The 19,567-nt window shown below is 39.7% G+C and overlaps 1 protein-coding gene across 1 annotated transcript in view; it reads right to left on the bottom strand.

Moving 5' to 3' along the window:
- LOC130869068 (protein phosphatase 1 regulatory subunit 14B-like) overlaps positions 1 to 11,287 on the bottom strand; it is a 119,108-nt gene extending 107,821 nt beyond the window's left edge. Inside the window, exon 1 of the mRNA XM_057761161.1 lies at positions 11,275 to 11,287. Within this exon, the coding sequence (XP_057617144.1) occupies positions 11,275 to 11,287 (13 nt within the window). The remainder of the gene's footprint in view (positions 1 to 11,274) is intronic.
- Positions 11,288 to 19,567: the final 8,280 nt, after the last annotated feature.

Below are 19,567 nucleotides of genomic sequence, written 5' to 3'. Positions count from 1 at the left end.
GTTGTGAGGTCGCTGGGTTCTGGTGGTTTCATATAGTTTTTCAGATTGTTGGGTGAATTCTTGCATTGGCGCCTGCCCATCTCTTTCTCCGAATGCTCCCCTATGGGTCTTCTTTTACTGGATCAGGTCTCCTTGCCTACTTATGTACCTTCCCAATGATGGCACTCTGCAGTGATAGCTCTCCTGGTGCTCCAGTGATGTCTCTCCTGGTACCAATATCAGATCTCCGTGCCCAAAGACGGCTTTCCTGGTACCGAGATTAGCTCTTCCACTGATCGCTCTCCTGGTGCCAAGATCAAATCTCAGTGCAGGTTGGGTAGTTTGTAAACAAAGCCCCTACCTTGCTAGTTGCAGGCAGGCCAGTGAAACAAAGGAAGTCTCGTCTGCCTACTTGCCCTGAGGATTTGCCGCCAGTGCCAGACAGACTGAGCTGGATGGTGTTATGTCCCCAAAGAGGAAAGTGGGCAAAAGGAAAAAGGGTTCTGGATGCAAGCTGGGTGGGACAAGAAGAGAGAGGCAGTATGCGGGGTGTAGAGCCCATGAAGGGAGCCCAGGGACTATAGGGTGGGGGGTGAGGAACTTCAGAGCTCCCTGTCCAGGGCTGCTTCCACCCCCGGTCACAAACTCACCCCACAGCTGTCACTCCTGGTGCCAAGATCAGATATCCGTGCAGGTTGGGTAGTTCGTAAACAAAGCCCCTACCTTGCTAGTTGCAGGCAGGGCAGTGAAACAAAGGAAGTCTCGCCTGCCTACTTGCCCTGAGGATTTGCCCCCTGTTCTAGACAGACTGAGCTGGATGGTGTTATGTGCCCAAAGAGGAAAGGGGGCAGAAGGAAGAAGGGTTCTGGTTGCAACTTGGGTGGGACAAGAAGAGAGAGGCAGTATGCGGGGTGTAGAGCCCCTGCAGGGACACCAGGGATTATAGGGTTGGGGATGAGGAATTTCAGAGTTCCCTGTCCAGGGCTTCTTCTGCCGCCAGTCACAAACTCACCCCACTGCTGTCTCTCCTGGTGCCGAGATCAGATCTCCGTGCAGGTTGGGTAGTTCGTAAACAAAGCCCCTACCTTGCTTGGTGCAGGCAGGCCAGTGAAACAAAGGAAGTCTCACCTGCCTACTTGCCCTGAGGCTTTGCCCCCTGGTCCAGACAGACTGAGCTGGATGGTGTTATGTGCCCAAAGAGGAAAGGGGGCAGAAGGGAGAAGGGTTCTGGATGCAAGCTGGGTGGGACAAGAAGAGAGAGGAAGTATGCGGGGTGTAGAGCCCCTGCAGGGAGCCCAGGGAGTATCCAGTATAGGCAATATTGAGCAAGAAATATATGCTCAAAGTTTCAATGATTATTTTATTCCTAGGAGTCTTAGTCTTGTATTAGAAATGGGTTGGCTAAACCATAAGAGGAAGTTATCTACAACTATCAAGTCTTCAACCTCCATCAAGGCCTGAGAATTGAGATAGAATATTACTTGAGTAGCCAATAAATGCATTAAAGCTGTTTCCAAAATATCCAGTAGATTACAAAGACATATGTCTACCTGGGAAATCACCCAGTGTCTCATTTGCAATGTTGAAGCAAACCACTTTGGCTAAGGCCTAGAGTAACTGACAGCCCTTTTATAGAGGCAGGAAGATTTTAAAAACAATCTTACCCTATTTTGGCAAGGTTTGACAGTCATTTTTCTTGTATCTTGCTTGTCCAGTCTGGACACCATGCATTTTATCAGTCAAACAAGTGCCCTTCCTTCACCAAAGCCCAGTTTTGCAAAGAATAGTACAAACTCCAAGTACAGTGTCTTTAAGGCTCAACATTTTTTCAGGAATAGATCAGTGCTGCAAAGAGCCATTGTGTCTCACATCAACATAACCCTAAGTTATTTAAATCCCAGTTTCTGCAGTTCCTTTATGTGTTTGATGATTACCTATCTGTACAGAATACAGTCTCTATGTATCTTAAGAACCTGATTAGTGTAAATATAAGTTTGGAAAACATGGGTGAATATTAACTTATAATAATTACTGCTTTAATATATAACGTAAAGACTAATACTTCATATTACAATATTAAACAATCTTTGAACATATGTGCAACAAATATGACAACATCCTCAAAATGGAAGCAGCTTATAGACACCTTGATCAGAAGTAGAGATGTATGATACATTATAATAGAGGAGTCAACCAACCTTGGAATCCAGTAATTTCAATTTTGGGGAATATATACAGAGATACCCAATCATACTACAAAAGCATTTGTTCAACTATGTTCATACCAGCACTATTTGTTATAGCCAGAACCTGGAAATAACCTAGGTGCCCCTCAATAGAAGAATGGATAAAGAAGTTGTGGCATATATTCACTTTAGAGATGCACTCAGTGCAATAAAACAATGACATCATGAATTTTGTATTCAAAGAATGGAAATAGAAAACATTTTACTGAGATAACCTAGATACAAAAAGACGAATAAGTTATGAACTCCATCAGAAGTGGATTCAAGCCATAAGCAACGGACATTGGGCCTATAATTCATGATCCTAAGAAGAAAACAAGAAGGAGAACCCAAAGAAAAACATATATTTATCCTCCTAGATACTGAATGTAGACAAAATTGCCAGGTGAAATTTGGGATCATGGGGGTGGCAGTGGGGAGAGAGAAGGGAAAATGGGAGGCTTGGGAATAGGGATGAATGAGATTGAGGAAGGATGGATATTGGAGCAGAAAAGAAGATATCACAAGAAAGGGAACCATTTTAGGGTTGGCAAAAGACTTGGCTCTAGAGGGGGTCCCAGGTGCCCTGGAAGATGTCCCTAGCCCTTTCATCTTGCAGCAGATGAGGGTGTCCCTGAACTGGCCTTATTCCATAGCCCTACTGATAAATATCTTGCATATCACCTTAGAACCTTCATCTAGCAATGTATGGAGATAGAGACACTGACACACATTGGAGCACTGGACTTAGTTCCCAATGTTCAGATGAAGATCATAAGGAGAGAGAACATGAGAAAGGAAGTTAGGACCTCAAGAATTGCTTCCACCCACAGAGACTATGGGACATATATAATAGAAGCTCAGCAAGTCCAGCTGAACTGATACTGAATGAGTATGTGATCAAACAAGATTCTCTGAATGTGCCTGACTGAGAAGCCAATGATAATGGTACTGGGTTTTGATTCTACTGCATGTACTGATTTTTGCGTGCCTAGTCTGTTTGGATTCAGACCTTCCTAGACATGGATGGAGTGGGGAGGGCCTCGGACTTCCCACTGGGTAGGGCACTCTGTTATCTCTGAGGACTCCAGAGGGACAGAGAGGGGGATGACAGAGTGTGAGTGAAATTTGAAGAAGGGAAGTGGAAATTTTCAATAAATAAATTAAATAAAATAATACCATACCAAGAGATACATTTTTATCAATGCAATTTTCTGCCTACCATTAATGAGATCAAGAGAAATAGGAAAAGATGCTAAAGATATATGTGATAGAGATCTTAGAGAATGAGATGATACATAAGTGATAAAGACAGATGATAATGAAGAGGTCATAGAGAAAGAGATGACATAGAGATTAAAGAGCAAGAGATGATAGAGCAAAAGATGATAGAAGAAGATATGATAGAGAAAGAGATGCTAGAGAAGAGATGCTAGAAAATGCGATGGTAGAGTACGGGATGATAGTGGAAGAGATGATAGAAGAAAAGATGAGAGAGAATCAGATGATAGAGAAGTGTTAGAGGAAATCATGATGGAGGAAATATAATAGAGGAAGAGATGATAGAGAAAGACATAGCAGAGAAATAGAAGACAGAGAAAGAGATGGCAGAGAAATAATAGAGTAAGAGAAGATAGAGAGATGGTAGAATAAGAGAAGATAGACTGGAGAATGAAATGATGGCAGATAGAGGTAATTGAGAAATGAATAATAGATGATTGAGAACAAGATGATAGAGTAAGTGATTACAGAGGTATTAGAGAAACTGATGATAGAAAATAGACAATACAGAAAGAGATGATAAAGAAAATGTTATCATAGTAAGATACGATAGTAAATGCAATGATAGAGGAAGAGATGATGAGAAAGAGATGAAAGAGGAAGTGATGATAGACAAAGACATGGAGGAAAAAGTGATGATAGAAGAAGTGATGATTGAGCCATGATAGAGAAATAGAAGAGATGATACATGGGATAGAGAAAGGGATGGAAGAGAGACAAGAAAAATAAATGCTGGAGGATAGACATAGAGACAATAGAGAGATGATAGAAAATGAGATGATAATGAGATGACAGAGTGATGATAGAGATGATAAAGAGATGACAAAGAGATTATAGAGAGATGATAGACAATGAGATGAACTAGAGATAATACCGGAAAAGATGATAGTATAGAAAATGAAATGATGGAGTATAGAGATGATAGAGAGATGGTGAAAGGTATATGGAAAGAAATCGTGAAATACATACAGAAAGAAGAGCAAATTGTAGATACAGATAGCCCTTTCATTACTTGGTCACGGAGACCCAAGTTTTCACACAGAAACTACATTAATTACAACCTTGTTTGTCCAGTAGCTCACACATATGCCTAGCTAGCTCTTATAACTTAAATTAACCCATAGGTCTTATCTAAGATTAGCCTTGTGGTTTGGTAGCTTACTCAGTGCAGCATTCACATCTTGTTTCCAATACATCTGGATGGAGATTGCAGAATGAATATTTTCCTCTTCCCAGGATTCTCCTAGTCTGTTTACCCTGCCTATACTACCTGCCTGGATTCTGGCCAAAGAACATTTTATTGAACCAACACAAATAACAAATATATACAGGATATAAGAGCATTATTCCACAGTAGTAAACAAAATGTTCCAACACTTCAAGATAACTGAGTTCAAACCTGGCAACTTTTGCAATATGAAGCCTTACCCTGGAATTATGGTCTACTAAGTTACACTGTATCAAGACGCTTTTCCACAAGGTCAGGGCAATCCCTCAAACTATAAGAGGCACACAGGTAAACTAACTTGGGAGTTCCCCCACTATATACATGAGTCAGCAGAAGCAATAGAAACAAATTACTTGATACAGAGTCATTTTAGGTCTAAGCAAATGACTCTAAACATTCTGCTAGAAAATTTTTAGATGACCAATATGTGCAGGACTATCAGCTGTTAGCATGACGAGGGCTCAAGGCTGATGCATGGAGTGTATATACAGTACTGAAATTTCAAAACCCATCTATTCATAATTTGGTCTTCTATACTTCGAGACAAAAAGGATGCTTTTCTTTTAATTTCAGAAAGTTTGGCCAAGCTCTCAATCTCTCCAATCTCTGCCAAACTCCAGATAAGGGAACACATTAAATATGAAAATTCAACTTCCTTGTGACTAACATGATATGCCTTCTCATTGGCTAAGGCCATTCACACCTATAGACTGCAACTTCTACCTTCAATATATATACTAAAGCTAAACAAATGAAATAAAACAGAGCTCTTTCTTTCAAAGAAAAAAAGGGGAACTACTGTGGGATAACATTCTTGTAGACTATAAAGATTAGTCACTGGAAAGGTACAGACTTTCCTGTAACTAGGCAGGTAATACAGTTGAGGCTACTACACTAAGTGAAATATGGGAAGGGGATGGCAGAGTGACTTATCAGCTAGAGGCAGAAAAAAAATAATGAGAATGACTTATTGAGAAAAGGTAATAAGCCATGTTTCTAAACATAGAAAAGAATTAAGGGTTAATATAAAATGTAACAGTTAGCCAATAATAAGTGTGAGCTAATCGGCCAAATAGTTCATAATTAATATAAGCCTCTGTGTGCTCGTTAGAAGTAAGTCACTCTGGGAATAGGCAGGATAAACTCATCTGTCAACAAGAAGGTAATATGGAGGATCTTAAGTGATGCATGCATGGATAGCCCTGGGAAGTAGAAACAGAAAAGAGCACCCGAAACAATTGGGAACAGTGGAGGAGGAAAGGTGGGAGGAAGAGGATGGAGATGGAAGAAGGGGAAGGGAAGGAGAAATTTAAGAATGGGATGGTTGAGATTCAAGAAGGACAGAGATGGAGAAAAATGAAGAAAATATCTCTTATTTATTTAATTATTTATATGTTTGTTAAAGATTTCTGCCTCCACCCCAAGACCACCTACCATTTCCCTCCCCCAATCAAGGCCCCATCCCTCGTCAGCCCTAATAGCAATCAGGGTTCCCTGCCTTGTGGGAAGTCCAAAGACCATCCACCTCCATCCCATCTAGTAGGAGGAGTATCCAAACTGCCTAGGCTCCCACAAAGCCAGTATGTGCAGTAGGATCAAAAACCCATTGCCATTGTTCTTGAGTTCTCAGTAGTCCTCATTGTACTCTATGTTCAGTGAGTCTGGTTTTATACCATGCTTTTTCTGACCCAGGCCAGCTGGCCTAGGTGAGTTCCCAATAGAACATCCCCATTATCTCAGTGCACCCCTCACTGCCCTGAGTTCCTTGCTCGTGCTCTCTCTCCTTCTGCTCCTGATTTGGACCTTGAGATTTCAGTCTGGTGCTCCACTGTGGGTCTTTGTATCTGTCTCCTTTGATCGTGTGATGAAGGTTACTGTTCAGGAGGATGCCTATATGTTTTTCACTGTGTTCACCTTCTTATTTAGCTTCTCAAGGATCACAAATTCTAGGCTCAATGTCCTTTATTTATGGTTAGAATTCAAATATGAGTGAGTACATCCCATGTTCCTTTTATTGGGGCTGGCTTTCCTCACTCAGGATACTGTTTTCTATATCTGTCCATTTGCATGCAAAATTCAAGAAGTCATTGTTTTTTACTGCTGAGTAGTACTCTAATATGTATATATTCCATATTTCTTCATCCATTCTTCCATTGAAGGGCATCAAGGTTGTTTCCAGGTTCTGGTTATTATAAACAATGCTGCTATGCACATAGTTGAGCATATATTTTGTGGTATGATAAGGCATCTCTTGGGTATATTCCCAAGAGTGGTATTGCTGGGTCCAGAGGTAGGTTGATCCCGAATTACCTGTGGAACCACCACACTGCTTTCCAAAGTGGTTGCACAAGTTTGCATTCCCACCACCAATGGATGAGTGTACCCCTTTCTCCACAACCATCCAACAAAGGATATAATTGGTGCTTTTGATTTTAGCCAATCTGACAGGTGTAAGATGGTATCTTATAGTTTTCTTGATTTTCATTTCCCTGATCACTAAGGAAGTTGAGCATGACCTTAAGTGTTTTTTGGCCATTTGAAATTCTTCTGTTGGGAATTCTCTGCTCAGCTCAGTGCCCCATTTTATAATTGGGTTGATTAGCCTTTTACGGTCTAGTTTCTTGAGTTCTTTATATATTTTGGAGATCAGACCTTTGTCATTTGCAGGGTTGGTGAAGATTTTCTCACAGTCAGTGGGTTCCCTTTTTGTCTAGTGACAGTGTCCTTTGCTTTACAGAAGCTTTTCAATCTCAGGAGGTCTCATTTAATCAATGATGCCCTTAATGTCTGTGCTGCTGTCGTTGTACGTAGGAAGTGGTCTCTTGTGCCCATGTGTTGTAGAGTACTTCCACTTTCTCTTCTATCAGGTTCAGTGTGTTCCGACTGTTAGTGAGGTCTTTAATCCATTTGGACTAAGTTTGGTGCATGTTGATAGACATGGATCTATTTTCATTCTTCTACAGATTGACATCCAGTTTTGCCAGCACAATTTGTTGAAGATCCTCTCTTTTTTCCATTGAATACTTTTAGCTCCTTTGTCAAAATCAGGTGTTCATAGGTTTATGGGTTAAAGTCAGGGTCTTCTATTCGATTTCATTGGTCAACTTCTCTGTTTTTATGCCAGTACCAAGCTTTTTTCAATACTGTAGCTCTATAATAGAGTTTAAAGTCAGAGAGGGTAATGCCTTCAGACAGTCTTTATTGTATAAGATTGTTTTGGCTATCCTGGGTTTTATGCTTTTCCATATAAAGTTGATTATTGTCTTCTCCAGATCTGTGAAGAATTTTGATGGGATTTTGATGGGGATTGCATTGAATCTAAAGATTGCTTTGGGTAAAATTGTCATTTTTACTATGTTGATCCTCCCAATCCAAGAGCAAGGGAGAGCCTTCCAATTTCTGGTGTCCTCTTCAATTTTTTTCTTCAAAGACTTAAAGTTCTTGTCAAATAGATCTTTCACTTCCTTGGTCAGAGTTACGCCAAGATATTTTATACTATTTGTGGCTATCGTGAAGGGTGATGCTTCACTGATTTCCTTCTCTGCTTCTTTATCCTTAGTGTATAGGAAGGCAACTGATTTTTTTGAGTTGATATTGTATCCTGCAACATTACTAAAGGTATTTATCAGCTGTAGGAGTTCTTTGGTAGAATTTTTGGGGTCGCTTATGTATACTATCATATCATCAGCAAATAATGAATGCTTAACTTCTTCCTTTCCAATACAAATCACCTTGATCCCCTTATGTTGTCTTATTGCTATTGCTAGAACTTCTAGCACGATATTGAAGAGATATAAGGAGAGAGTGGACATCCTTGTCCTGTTCCTGATCTTAGTGGGATGTCTTTGAGTTTTTCTCCATTTAATTTAATGTTAGCTGTTGGCTTGATTTAAATAGCTTTTATTATATTTAGGTATGAACCTTATATCCCTAATCTCTCCAAGACCTTTATCATAAAGGGGTGTTGAATTTTGTTGAATGCTTTTTCAGCATCTAGTGAAATGATCATATGGTTTTTTTCTTTCAGTTTATTTATATTACATTGATAGATTTGCGTATGTTGAACCAGCCCTGCATCTCTGGGATGAAGCCTACTTGATAATAATGGATAATTTTTCCAATGTGTTCTTGGATTTGGTTTGCCAGTATTTTATTGAGAATTTTTGCGTCAATGTTCATGAATGAGATAGGCCTGTAATTCTCTTTCTTGGTTGGGTCTTTTGTGGTTTTGGTATCAGAGTAACTGTAGATTCATAAAAGGAATCAGGCAATGACTCTTCTGTTTCTATATTGTGAAATACGTTAAGGAGTATAGGTATTTGCTCTTCTTGGAAGTTCAAGTAGAATTCAGCATTGAAGTCATCTGCTCCTGGACTTTTTTAGGAAGGACTATTTTTTATAACAATTTCTAATTCTTCACGACTAACAGGTCTACTAGATCTTTTACCTGTTCTTGGTTTAGCTTTGGTATGTGGTACTTATCTAAAAAAATATCCATTTCTTTGCATTTTCCAGTTTTGTGGCATATAGGCTTTTGTAGTAAGATCTAATGATTCTCTGAATTTCCTCTGTGTCTGTGGTTATGTCCCCCTTTTCATTTCTGATCTTATTTATTTGCGTGTTCTCTCTGTGTCGTTTAATTAGTTTGGATAGGGGTTTGTCAATCTTGTTGATTTTCTCGAAGAACCAACTTTTTGTTTCATTGATTCTTTGGACTGTTTTTTGTGTTTCTATTTTGTTGATTTCTACCCTCAGTTTGATCATTTCCAGTCTTCTACTCCTCCTGAGCGAGTCTGCTTCTTTTCTTTCTAGAGCTTTCCAGTGTGCTGTTAAGTCCCCAATGTATGCTTTCTCCATTTTCTTTAAGTGGGCACTTAGTTCTATGAACTTTTCTCTTAGCACTGCTTTCATCGTGTCCCATAGGTTTGAATATGTTGTCTCTTTATTTTCATTAAATTCAAGGAAGACTTTAATTTCTTTCTTAATTTCTTCCTTGACCCATGTGTGGTTCAGTAGATGTCTGTTCAGTTTCCATGAATTTGTTGTCTTTCTTGGGGTATCATTGTTGTTGCCTTCTAACTTTAATCAATGGTGATCTGATAAGACACAGGTGGAAACTGATTTTTTTTTGTATCTGTGGAGGTTTCCTTTGTTTCCGAGTATGTGGTCAATTTTCGAGAAGGTTCCATGAGCTGCAGAGAAGAAGGTATATTCTTTCCTATTTAGGTGGAGTGTTCTATAGATGTCTGTTAAGCCTTTACCTCCAACAATTCCCTTAATTCTCTATTAGGTTTCTGTCTGATTGACCTGTCCCTTGGTGAGAGAGGTTTGTTGAAGTCTCCTACTACTAGTGTGTGTGGTTTGATGTCTGCCTTAAATTTTAGTAATATTTCTTTTAGATACAAGGGTGCTTTTAAATTAGGAGCATAGATATTCAGAATTGAGACTTCACCCTGATGAATTGTTCCTGTTATGATTATAACATGTCCATCTCGATCTCTTCTGATTGATTTTAGTTTGAAGTCAGTTTTGTTAGAAATTAGTATGGCCACACCTGCTTTTTTTTAGAACCATTTGCTTGAAAAAGATTTTCCCAACCCTTTACTCTGAGTAGGTGCCTGTCTTTGTGGTTGAGATGTGTTTCTTGCAAACAGCAGAATGTTGGATCCTGTTTTTGTCTCCAACATCTAAGTCTGTGCCTTTTTATAGGTGAATTGAGACCATTCATATTAAGTGATATTAATGACCAGTGGTTGTTTGCTCCAGTTATTCTTATTGTTTGTGGTAGTAGAGTTTGTGTGTCTCCTTTCTTTGAGTTGTGCTGTTGAAGGGTTGCTAGATGCCTGAGTTATTGTAGGCAGTGTTAGCAATGTTGGATTCCTTGGGTTGTGATTTTCCTTCTATTACTTTCTGCAGGGCTGGATTTGTGGCTACCTATTGTTTAAATTTGTTCTTACCAGGAATGTCTTGTTTTCTCCATTGATAGTGAATGATAGCTTGGCTGGGTCTAGTAGTTTGGGTTTGCATCCGTGGTCTCTTAGTTTCTGCAGTTCCTCTATCCAGGACCTTCTGGCTTTCATAGTTTCCATAGAGAAGTCAGGTGTAAGTCTGATCGGATTACCTTTATAAGTTACTTGCCCTTTTTCCTTTGCAGCTCTTAATATTCTTTATTTAATCACTATATTTTGTGTTTTGAATATTATATGGTGAGGGGATGTTTTTCTTTGATCCAGTCTCTTTGGTGTTTTGGATGCTTCTTGAATATTTAAAGGAATATCTTTCTTTAGGTTGGGAAAGTTTTCTTCCAGAATTTTGTTAAAAATATGTTCTGTGCCTTTGAGTTGTGACTATTCTCCTTCTTCTATACCTATTATTCTTAGGTTTGGTCTTTTTATTGTGTCCCATAATTCCTGAATGTTTTGTGATGAGAATTTGTTGACTTTGCTATTTACTTTGATCAGTGCATTTACTTTCTCTATGGTGTCCTCAGAATCTGAGATTCTTTCTTCATCTCTTGTATTTTATTGATTATGCTTGATATTTTATTCTCTGCTGGTTTACCTACATTTTCCATACCGAGCTGGTCCTCAGTTTGTGTTTTCTTCCTTGCTTTCATTTCAGTTTTCAATTCTTGAACTGTTTCCATTACTTGTTTGATCATTTTTTTCTTGGTTTCCCAGGGTATCATTCACGTATTTACCCATTTCTTCAAACCTTTTGTTATATTTCTCATCCATTTCTATAAGGGCATTTTTTTAAATGTAGTTTAAGGGACTCTATTGCTTTCATAAAGTCAATTTTTCCACTACTTCTGTTTTAGGGTGTTCAAGTCCTTCTGATGTAAGATCATTGGGTTCTGGTGTTTTCATGTTTTTTTCAGATTGTTGGGTGAATTCTTGCCTTGGTGCCTGCCCATCTCCTCCTATCAATGCTATCTAATGGGTCTTTTAAAGCAGGATCAGGTTCCCTGCTGGGCCAGTGGTCTCGCTTACAAAATTCCCTTGCTCCGTGTCCTGTCTCCCACCATGGGCAAAGATCCTTCTCACCACTCAGAAGGGTCTTCAGGAACAGGGCCAGGCTCTCCGTTTGCCAGGGATCTCACCAACAAAAGGCCTACTATTCTGTGGGCCAGCCAACAAAACAGAGAATCTCCCACTGCCCTTTGTCCTGAGCTCCTGACCCAGAGCCCAAATAGGCTAAACTGGGTGATCCCATGGCCCAGCGTAAGGGAGGGAGAGTGACAGCATCCCCGGGGCGCAAGCTGGGCCAGGGGGAGAGAGGTGGCAGCAGAGGAAGAGCAGCCCCAGCAGAGGGTACCAGCCCTCACACACTAACCGAGGGGTCAAGGGGGTCTGGGAATTCCCCTGCTACATTTCCTGTGACCCGCCGTGGGCCAAGAACACTCTCCCCACCCAGAAGTGTCTTCAGGGCAGGCCAGTGGATCTCGCCAATACAAGGCCTCCCAATCTGCAGGTTAGGTCCCAAGAAACCTACTTGATTTAATAGTAGTGGGGCGATCTGCTCTCAGTGTGGGCTTCACTGTTTCATGCTTAGACTATCCCACCGCTGCCGGTCTCTGCCACATCTGCGCGCCTGTCACTGCCACTTCTGCCCGCAGGTCTCCACCGCGTGTGCGTGCCAGTCTCCTGCCGCGTCTGCATGCCTGTCTCTGCCGCATCTGCCCGCTGGTCTCCGCCCGCAGCGTGCGTCTGCCCACTGGTCTCCCCCAGCACGTGCGTCTGCCCTGAAAATATCTTGATATAGAATGCAATACTAGGCTTAGAGAGAAAACTGCTGCCAGAAAAATTCTCAGTAATCCATAAAAACAGTCCCAGATAAAAATTCTAGTACTAGTGGAGAGGGTTTTGAACTGGCCTGCATCTGTAATCACATTCTTGACCACTCTAATATCATCATAGAAGTTTTATTCAACCACTGATGGAAAAAGATGCTAAGATCCATAGCTAAACAGTGAGCGAAGCTACTGAGGTCCAGTTGAAGAGAGGCAGGAGAGAGTATACAGGCAATGAAGTCAAGACCACAGTGGGGTAATGCACAGAGAAAGCTTACCTGAGATAGTGGGGGCTCACTGACTCAGGGATGACATCTGAGAATACCACATTGAACAAAACTAGGTTGTCTGAATGTGACTGACATGTATATGGCTTGGGCAGACTGTGGGTCCCACTGGCAGTAAGACAGGTATGTAATCCTATTTCTTGAATTCGTTTTTTCAACCCCATTTACTCTGGAGGGATAGCTATCATGCTCACACTAGATAAGGGGAGAGGGACTTGATCCTGCATCAAAGTGATGTATCAGACTTTGCTGACTTTCCATGAGAAGACTTTCCATCTCTGAGCAGTGAATGGGAGTTTGGGAGGGTAAAGTTGGGGGGAGTGGACGAAACAGAGGAAGTAAGAACTAGGACTAGTATATAAAATAGATTGTTTTAAAGTAATAAATAAATTAAAAATTTGTTTTTCCCTTACATGAGATCTCGGTCTGGCATATGCAGTGTTCTTTTTGTGTAGCGCATGTACACCAAATGAAAAATTTGGGTACAAATTTTAGTGATCTTGATACTTAGTGTAAAGCATTTTCTTATAATCTTTTTTCACAGTTATGTGCTCAAGAGTTAAGGTTACATTTCTCTGCATCCCGTTCTGCCATATCCATAATTTTATGTTTTATATTGAGTATGCTTCAAAATAGAAATGCTTCTCTGCCTTTTAGTTGTCAATTCAAGGCTCACTAGAGTGTACTGATATGTTCCAATCAAATGACAATAGAGAACAAGTCTGAATTCATGTAATGAATGACCCTTGCCAAAACAAGCAAGTCACATTATTGTATATTCTTTCATATGCCTTGTTATTTAGATAGGAAAAGAAATAAAGTCAGGAGGTGAGGGCAGCCAGGAAGGAATTTTGTTTGTTTCACTGATCTTCAAGCAGCAAGCTAGTCCTCTTATCTGTGAGTTCCCTGAACAGAAGGTGGTCCTGATTCTGAAGAGTAGCTCCATCAGCAAGTCGAGTGTGTTCCTGAATGGTTGGCCGATGCTATTAATGGAGCACAGACACCCCCAAACGCCCTAAACTTTGTGGTCATTCTGCAGGAGCTTCTCTCCCCAGTTACTGCCTCTCTTATCCGATTCCATCCCAGCTTGCTCCCAGGAATACATTCCCTTCTGTGAGGCCATAAAATACCCCTGCTCAGACTGTTTGAGGGCTGAGGCTCTGGGATGGTGTGGTGAGTGCAACCGGGCAGGATTTTCTTTGTTTCACTCAGTTTGGAAACAGCAAGCTAGTCCATTTTTCTGAGATGTCCTTGGCCAGCAAGTGGCTCTGATTCTGTACCAGAAGATCCATCAGAAGGCAATGGAAGGAAGAAATGAGAAGACAATTTCCTCCACCAACCTGAAAAGCATGATTACACCAGAATCCAATAAACGTACAACAGGAAGACGGGAACACACTTATGCAGAAGAAATAGAAAAAATAGATATTATGAAAATGATAGAGTCCCTTAAACAGGATGTGAAAAACTCCGTTAAAGAAATGGATGAGAAGAATAACAAAAAGTTTGAAGAAATGATTCCGAAAAGATACCCTAGGAAACCAAGAAAAAACAATCAAACAGATAATGGAAACAGGTCAAGACTTGAAAACTAAAATGAAGATAATGAAAAAAACAAGAAACAAGGGCCATCTGGATATGGAAAATCTAGGTAAACAAACAGAGATTACAGAGAAAAGCAAGCATAACCAACAGAATACAAAAGATAGAAGAAACTATCTCAGATGCTGAAGACTATATAGAGAAAATAAACACACTGTTCAACGAAAACAGCATATCTAAAAATATCTCATCACAAATCATCCAGGAAATCAGGGACACAATAAAGAGACCCAACATAAAAATAATAGGGGTATAAGAAGAAGATAAATTGCAGCTCAAAGTCCCAAAAATATATTCAATGAACTTCAAAAAAGGATATTCTTATAATAGTTCAAGAAGCATACAGAATACCGAATAGAATGAATCAAAAAATCCCTCACATTATAATAATCAAACACAATACATAGAATATAAAGAAAGAATATTAAGAGCTACAAAGGTAACTCTCAAGTAAATTATAAATATAAACCTTTTAGAATTCATCTGACATGTCTATAGAAACAATGAAAGCCAGGAGATTTTGGATAGATTGCTACAGAAAGTAAGAGACCATAGATTCAAGGCCAGACTACTATACCCAGCCAAGGTTTAGTTCACCATCAATGTAAAGTCAAACATTCCAGGACAAAAACAAATTTAAATAATATGTAGCCATAAAGACGGCATAACTAAAAGAAATGGAGGGAATATCACAACCGAAGAAATCCAACAACGCCCAAATAACTCAGACATCTAGCAAATCTTTACAAATACAACACAAAAAGGGGTAACAAAATACTCTAACACCAAAATGAAAAAAAAATAACCAGAGTTAACAACCACTGGTCTTTAATATCACTTATATCAATGTATTCAATTCACCTATAAAAAAGACAGAGGCAAAGAGATTGGATGCAAAGACAGGAACCAACAATCTGCTGTTCACAAGAAGCACACCTTAACCACAAAGACAGACATCTACTCAGAGTAAAGGGTTGGGAAAGGTTTTTCATTCTAATGAACCTAAGAAACAAACAGGTGTGGCTATACTAATATCTAACAAAACTGACGAAAAACTAAAATCAATCAGATGAGATGGTGATGGAGACTTTTTACTCGTAACAGGAACAATTCATCAGGATGAAGTCACAATCCTGAATGTCTATGTCCCTAATAAAAAAGCACCCACTTCTTTAGAAGAAAAATTACTAGATCTAAAGGCAGACATCAAAACCCAGATCTAATAGAAGGGATTTCAACACTCCTGTCTTACCAGTGGACAGATCAATCAGACAGAAAACAAATCGCGAAAAAATAGAATTAAAGGAGGTAATGAAAAAAATGGCCTTAACAGACATTTATAGAACATTCAACCTAAAGGGGAAAGAATATACCTAATTCTGAACATCTCATGTTATCTTCTTTAGAACTGACCACATACTGTGTAACAAAGCAAACTTCCTTAGATATAAAAAAAATTAGTATCCTCCTGTGTCTTATCAGATCACCATGGATTAAAGTAAGAATTTAAACATAGTTCTACCCCAAGAAAGCCTAAAACTTATGGAAGCTGAACAGTCAACTATTGACCACAACAGGGTCAGGGAAGAAATAAAGAAAGAAATTAAAGTCTTCCTTAAATTCAATGAAAATTAAGACACACCATAAACAATCCTGTGGGAAGCAATGAAAGCAGTGCTAAGAAGAATGTTAATAGCTTTTATTGCACACATTAAAAAATGGAGAAAGCTCACATTAGAGCCTTAACAACACAGCTGAAAACTCTAGAAAAAAAGAAGCACACTCACCCAGGAGTAGTAGAAGACCAGAAATAATCAACCAGAAGGCTGAAATCAATAAAATAGGAACACAGTGAACAATTCAAGGAATCAATGAAACAATGAGCAGGTTCTTTTAGAAAGTCAACAAGATTGACAAACAATTTTACAAACTAAAGAAAAGGTACAGATATAATACCCAAATTAACAAGATCAGGAATGAAAAGGGAGACTTAACATCAGACACTGAGGAAATGTAGAGAATCATTAGGTCATTTTACAAAAGCTTGTATGCCATAAAGTTGGAAAAATAAAAGAAATTGACATATTTTTCGATAAGTACCATTTACCAAAGTTAAATCAAGAACAAGTGAACAATTTAAATAGACCTATGAGTCATGAGGAAATAGAAGCGGTCATAAAAAAAGCTCCCAAGCTAATAAAGCTCAGGAGCAGATGATTTCAATGCTGAATTTTATCAGAACTTCTGGGAAAAGCTGATACCTATACTCCTTAATGTGTTGCACATAATAGAATCAGAGAGTCATTCTCAAACTCTTTTTTTTTTTGAATTGACAGTCACTCTGATTCCAAAACCACACAATGACCAAAACAGGAAAGAGAATTACCGACCAATATCACTCATTAACATTGATGCAAAAATTCTCAATAAAATTTTGTCATACAGAATCCAAGAACACATTTAAAAAATTATGCTTTACAATCAAGTAGGCTTGTTTCCTTTTTTTGCCTGCTCATGGGCTACCAGGCGTCCCTGTTTAGGTGCTGAGGAGTTACTTCTGGATGGGTTAGGGTGTGCAATTTAGGTGCTGACACTCCTGGAAGAGAGCACAAATCACCCTCCCCCAGCTTCTGCTGCAGGGCCCCTTTTCTTACACATGACCAGCCCCCATCTCCCCCGCAGAAGCCTGCCTTGCTGTCTCTTAAGTTCTCTCCTCAAGAACAGTTTTCCCGTTCCTACACTAAGGTTACCCACCCAGAGCAGTGAGTGCCTGCCTACCAGGCAGGCCAGAAGGTTCCAAACGAGGGACCATAGGAACATTCAGCTTGGGTCTGCAGGGTCTCCTGTGCTCTATTGAGCACCGCCCTCTCTGTCACATTCTCCCTATAGTCCCTGGCTCATTGGGCTACCAGGCATCCCTGTATAGGTGCTGAGGAATTCCATCTGGATGGGTGAGTGTGTGCTATCCAGGGGCTGACTGTCCTGGAATAGAGCACAAACCCCTTCCCCCAGCTCATGCTGCAGGACTTTCTTTCCTACCCACGATCAGCCCCAAGCCTGCCTTGTCTACAAGGTCCTTTGCTGAGGAACAGTTTCATGCTCCTACACTAAGGATACCCACTCAGAGTGGTGAGTGCCTGTCTGCCAGACAGGCCTCAAGGACCCCCGAAGGGAGCAAATGAACCTTCAGCTTTGGCTGCAGGGTCTCCTGTGTTCTACTCGATACCACACTACACCCCACATTCGCCATTTTGTCCACGGGTCATTGGACTATCAGGCGTCCATGTTTTGGTGCTGAGGAATCCATCTGGAAAGGAAAGGCTCCTACTCCTACACTGAGGTGATACACCCAGGGAGTCAGTCACAGCAAAGACTGGACCAAGACACCATGCCTCTCCAGGCTCCATCTGAAGGAAGAGATGGGGAGGAACCAATGCAAGAATTCCTCAAAACATCCTGAAAGGCAACATGACATTGCCAGAATCCAGGAATCCTGAAATAAGAAGAATTGTATACCCTACTCCAGAAGAATTAGAAGAATTCGACTCAAAATTGAAATATAAGAAAATAATAGAGGACCTTAAACAGGAGGTGAAAAACTGCCATAAAAAATTAGAGATTACAAACAAAAATGTAGAGGAAATGAATAAATTTCTCAAAATACCCAAGAAAACCAAGAGAAACAAGAAAAAGCAATCAAAGAGGTAAGGGAAAAGGTTCAAGACTTGAAGAATGAAATGGAAGTATAGAAGAAACAAAAAACAAGGTAAGGATGGAGATGGAAAGTCTGGGTAAACAAACAGGAACTACAGAGACAAGTACTACCAACAGATTACAAGAGATTGAAGAAAGAATCTCAGACACTAAAGACACCATAGAGGAAATAAACACACTGATCAAGCAAAACCAACAAATTCTCATCACAAAACATTCAGGAAATCTGGGACACAATAAAAAGACCAAACCTATGAGTAATAAGGATAGAAGAAGGAGAAGAGTACAGCTCAATGTTCGACAAAATATATTTAATAAAATTAAAAAGAAAACTTTCCCTTCCTTAAGAATGATATTCTTTTGAAGGTCCAAGAAGCATACAGAACACCAAATAGACTGGATAAAAAAAGTCTCCTCATCATATAATAATCAAAACACAAAACATACAGAATAAAGAGTGAATATTAAGAGCTGCAAATCAAAAAGGTCAAGTTACTTATAAAGGTAAACATATCAGAATTACACCTGACTTCTCTATAGAAACCATGAAAGCCAGAAGGTCCTGGATAGATGCACTGCAGAAACTAAGAGACCATGGATGCAAGCCCAGACTACTATACCCATCCAAGCTTTCATAGAATATAAAGGGAGAAAACAAAATTTTCCAGGATAAAAAAAAAATTAAACAATACATAGCCACAAATCCAGCCTTACAGAAAGTAATTGAAGGAAAATCACAACCCAAGGAGTCCAACAATGCCCACAATAACTCAGATATCTAATGACCCTTCACCAGCACAACTCAAAGAAGGGTAAAAAAAGAAAGAAAGAAAGAAAAAATGGCCAGAGTTAACAACCACTGGTCATTAATATCACTTAATATTAATGGCCTCAACTCACCTATAAAAGAGACACAGGCTAAGACATTGGATATGAAAACAGAGTCCAACATTCCTCTGCTTACAAGAAACACACCTCAACCACAAAGACAGACATCTAGTCAGGGTAAAGGGCTGGGAAAATGTTTATCAAGAGAATGGACCTAGGAAACAAGCAGGTGTGGCTATACTAATTCCTAACAAAGTTGACTTCAAACTAAAATCAATCAGAAGAGATAGAGAGGGTCATTTTTTACTCATAACAGGAACAATTTATCAGGACAAGTCTCAATCCTGAATATCTATGCCCCTAATATAAAAGCACCCACTCATGTAAAAGAAACATAACTGAATCTCAAGGCAGTCATTAAACCATAGACACTAATGTAGGAGATTTTAATACTCCTCTCTCACCAATGGACAGGTCAATCAGACAGAAACCTAACAGGGAAATAAGAGGATTAAAGTAGGTAATGAAGCAAATGGACTTAATGGACATCTATAGAACATTGCATCCAAATAGGAAAGAATATACCTACTTCTCTGCAGCTCATGGAACTGAAAATTGACCACATACTCAG

This window comes from Chionomys nivalis, unplaced genomic scaffold, assembly GCF_950005125.1.
Source record: "Chionomys nivalis unplaced genomic scaffold, mChiNiv1.1 scaffold_29, whole genome shotgun sequence".
Classification (NCBI taxonomy): Eukaryota; Metazoa; Chordata; class Mammalia; order Rodentia; family Cricetidae; genus Chionomys; species Chionomys nivalis.
The sequence above is the reverse complement of the archived record's forward strand: the minus strand, read 5'-3'. Positions and strand labels throughout refer to the sequence as shown.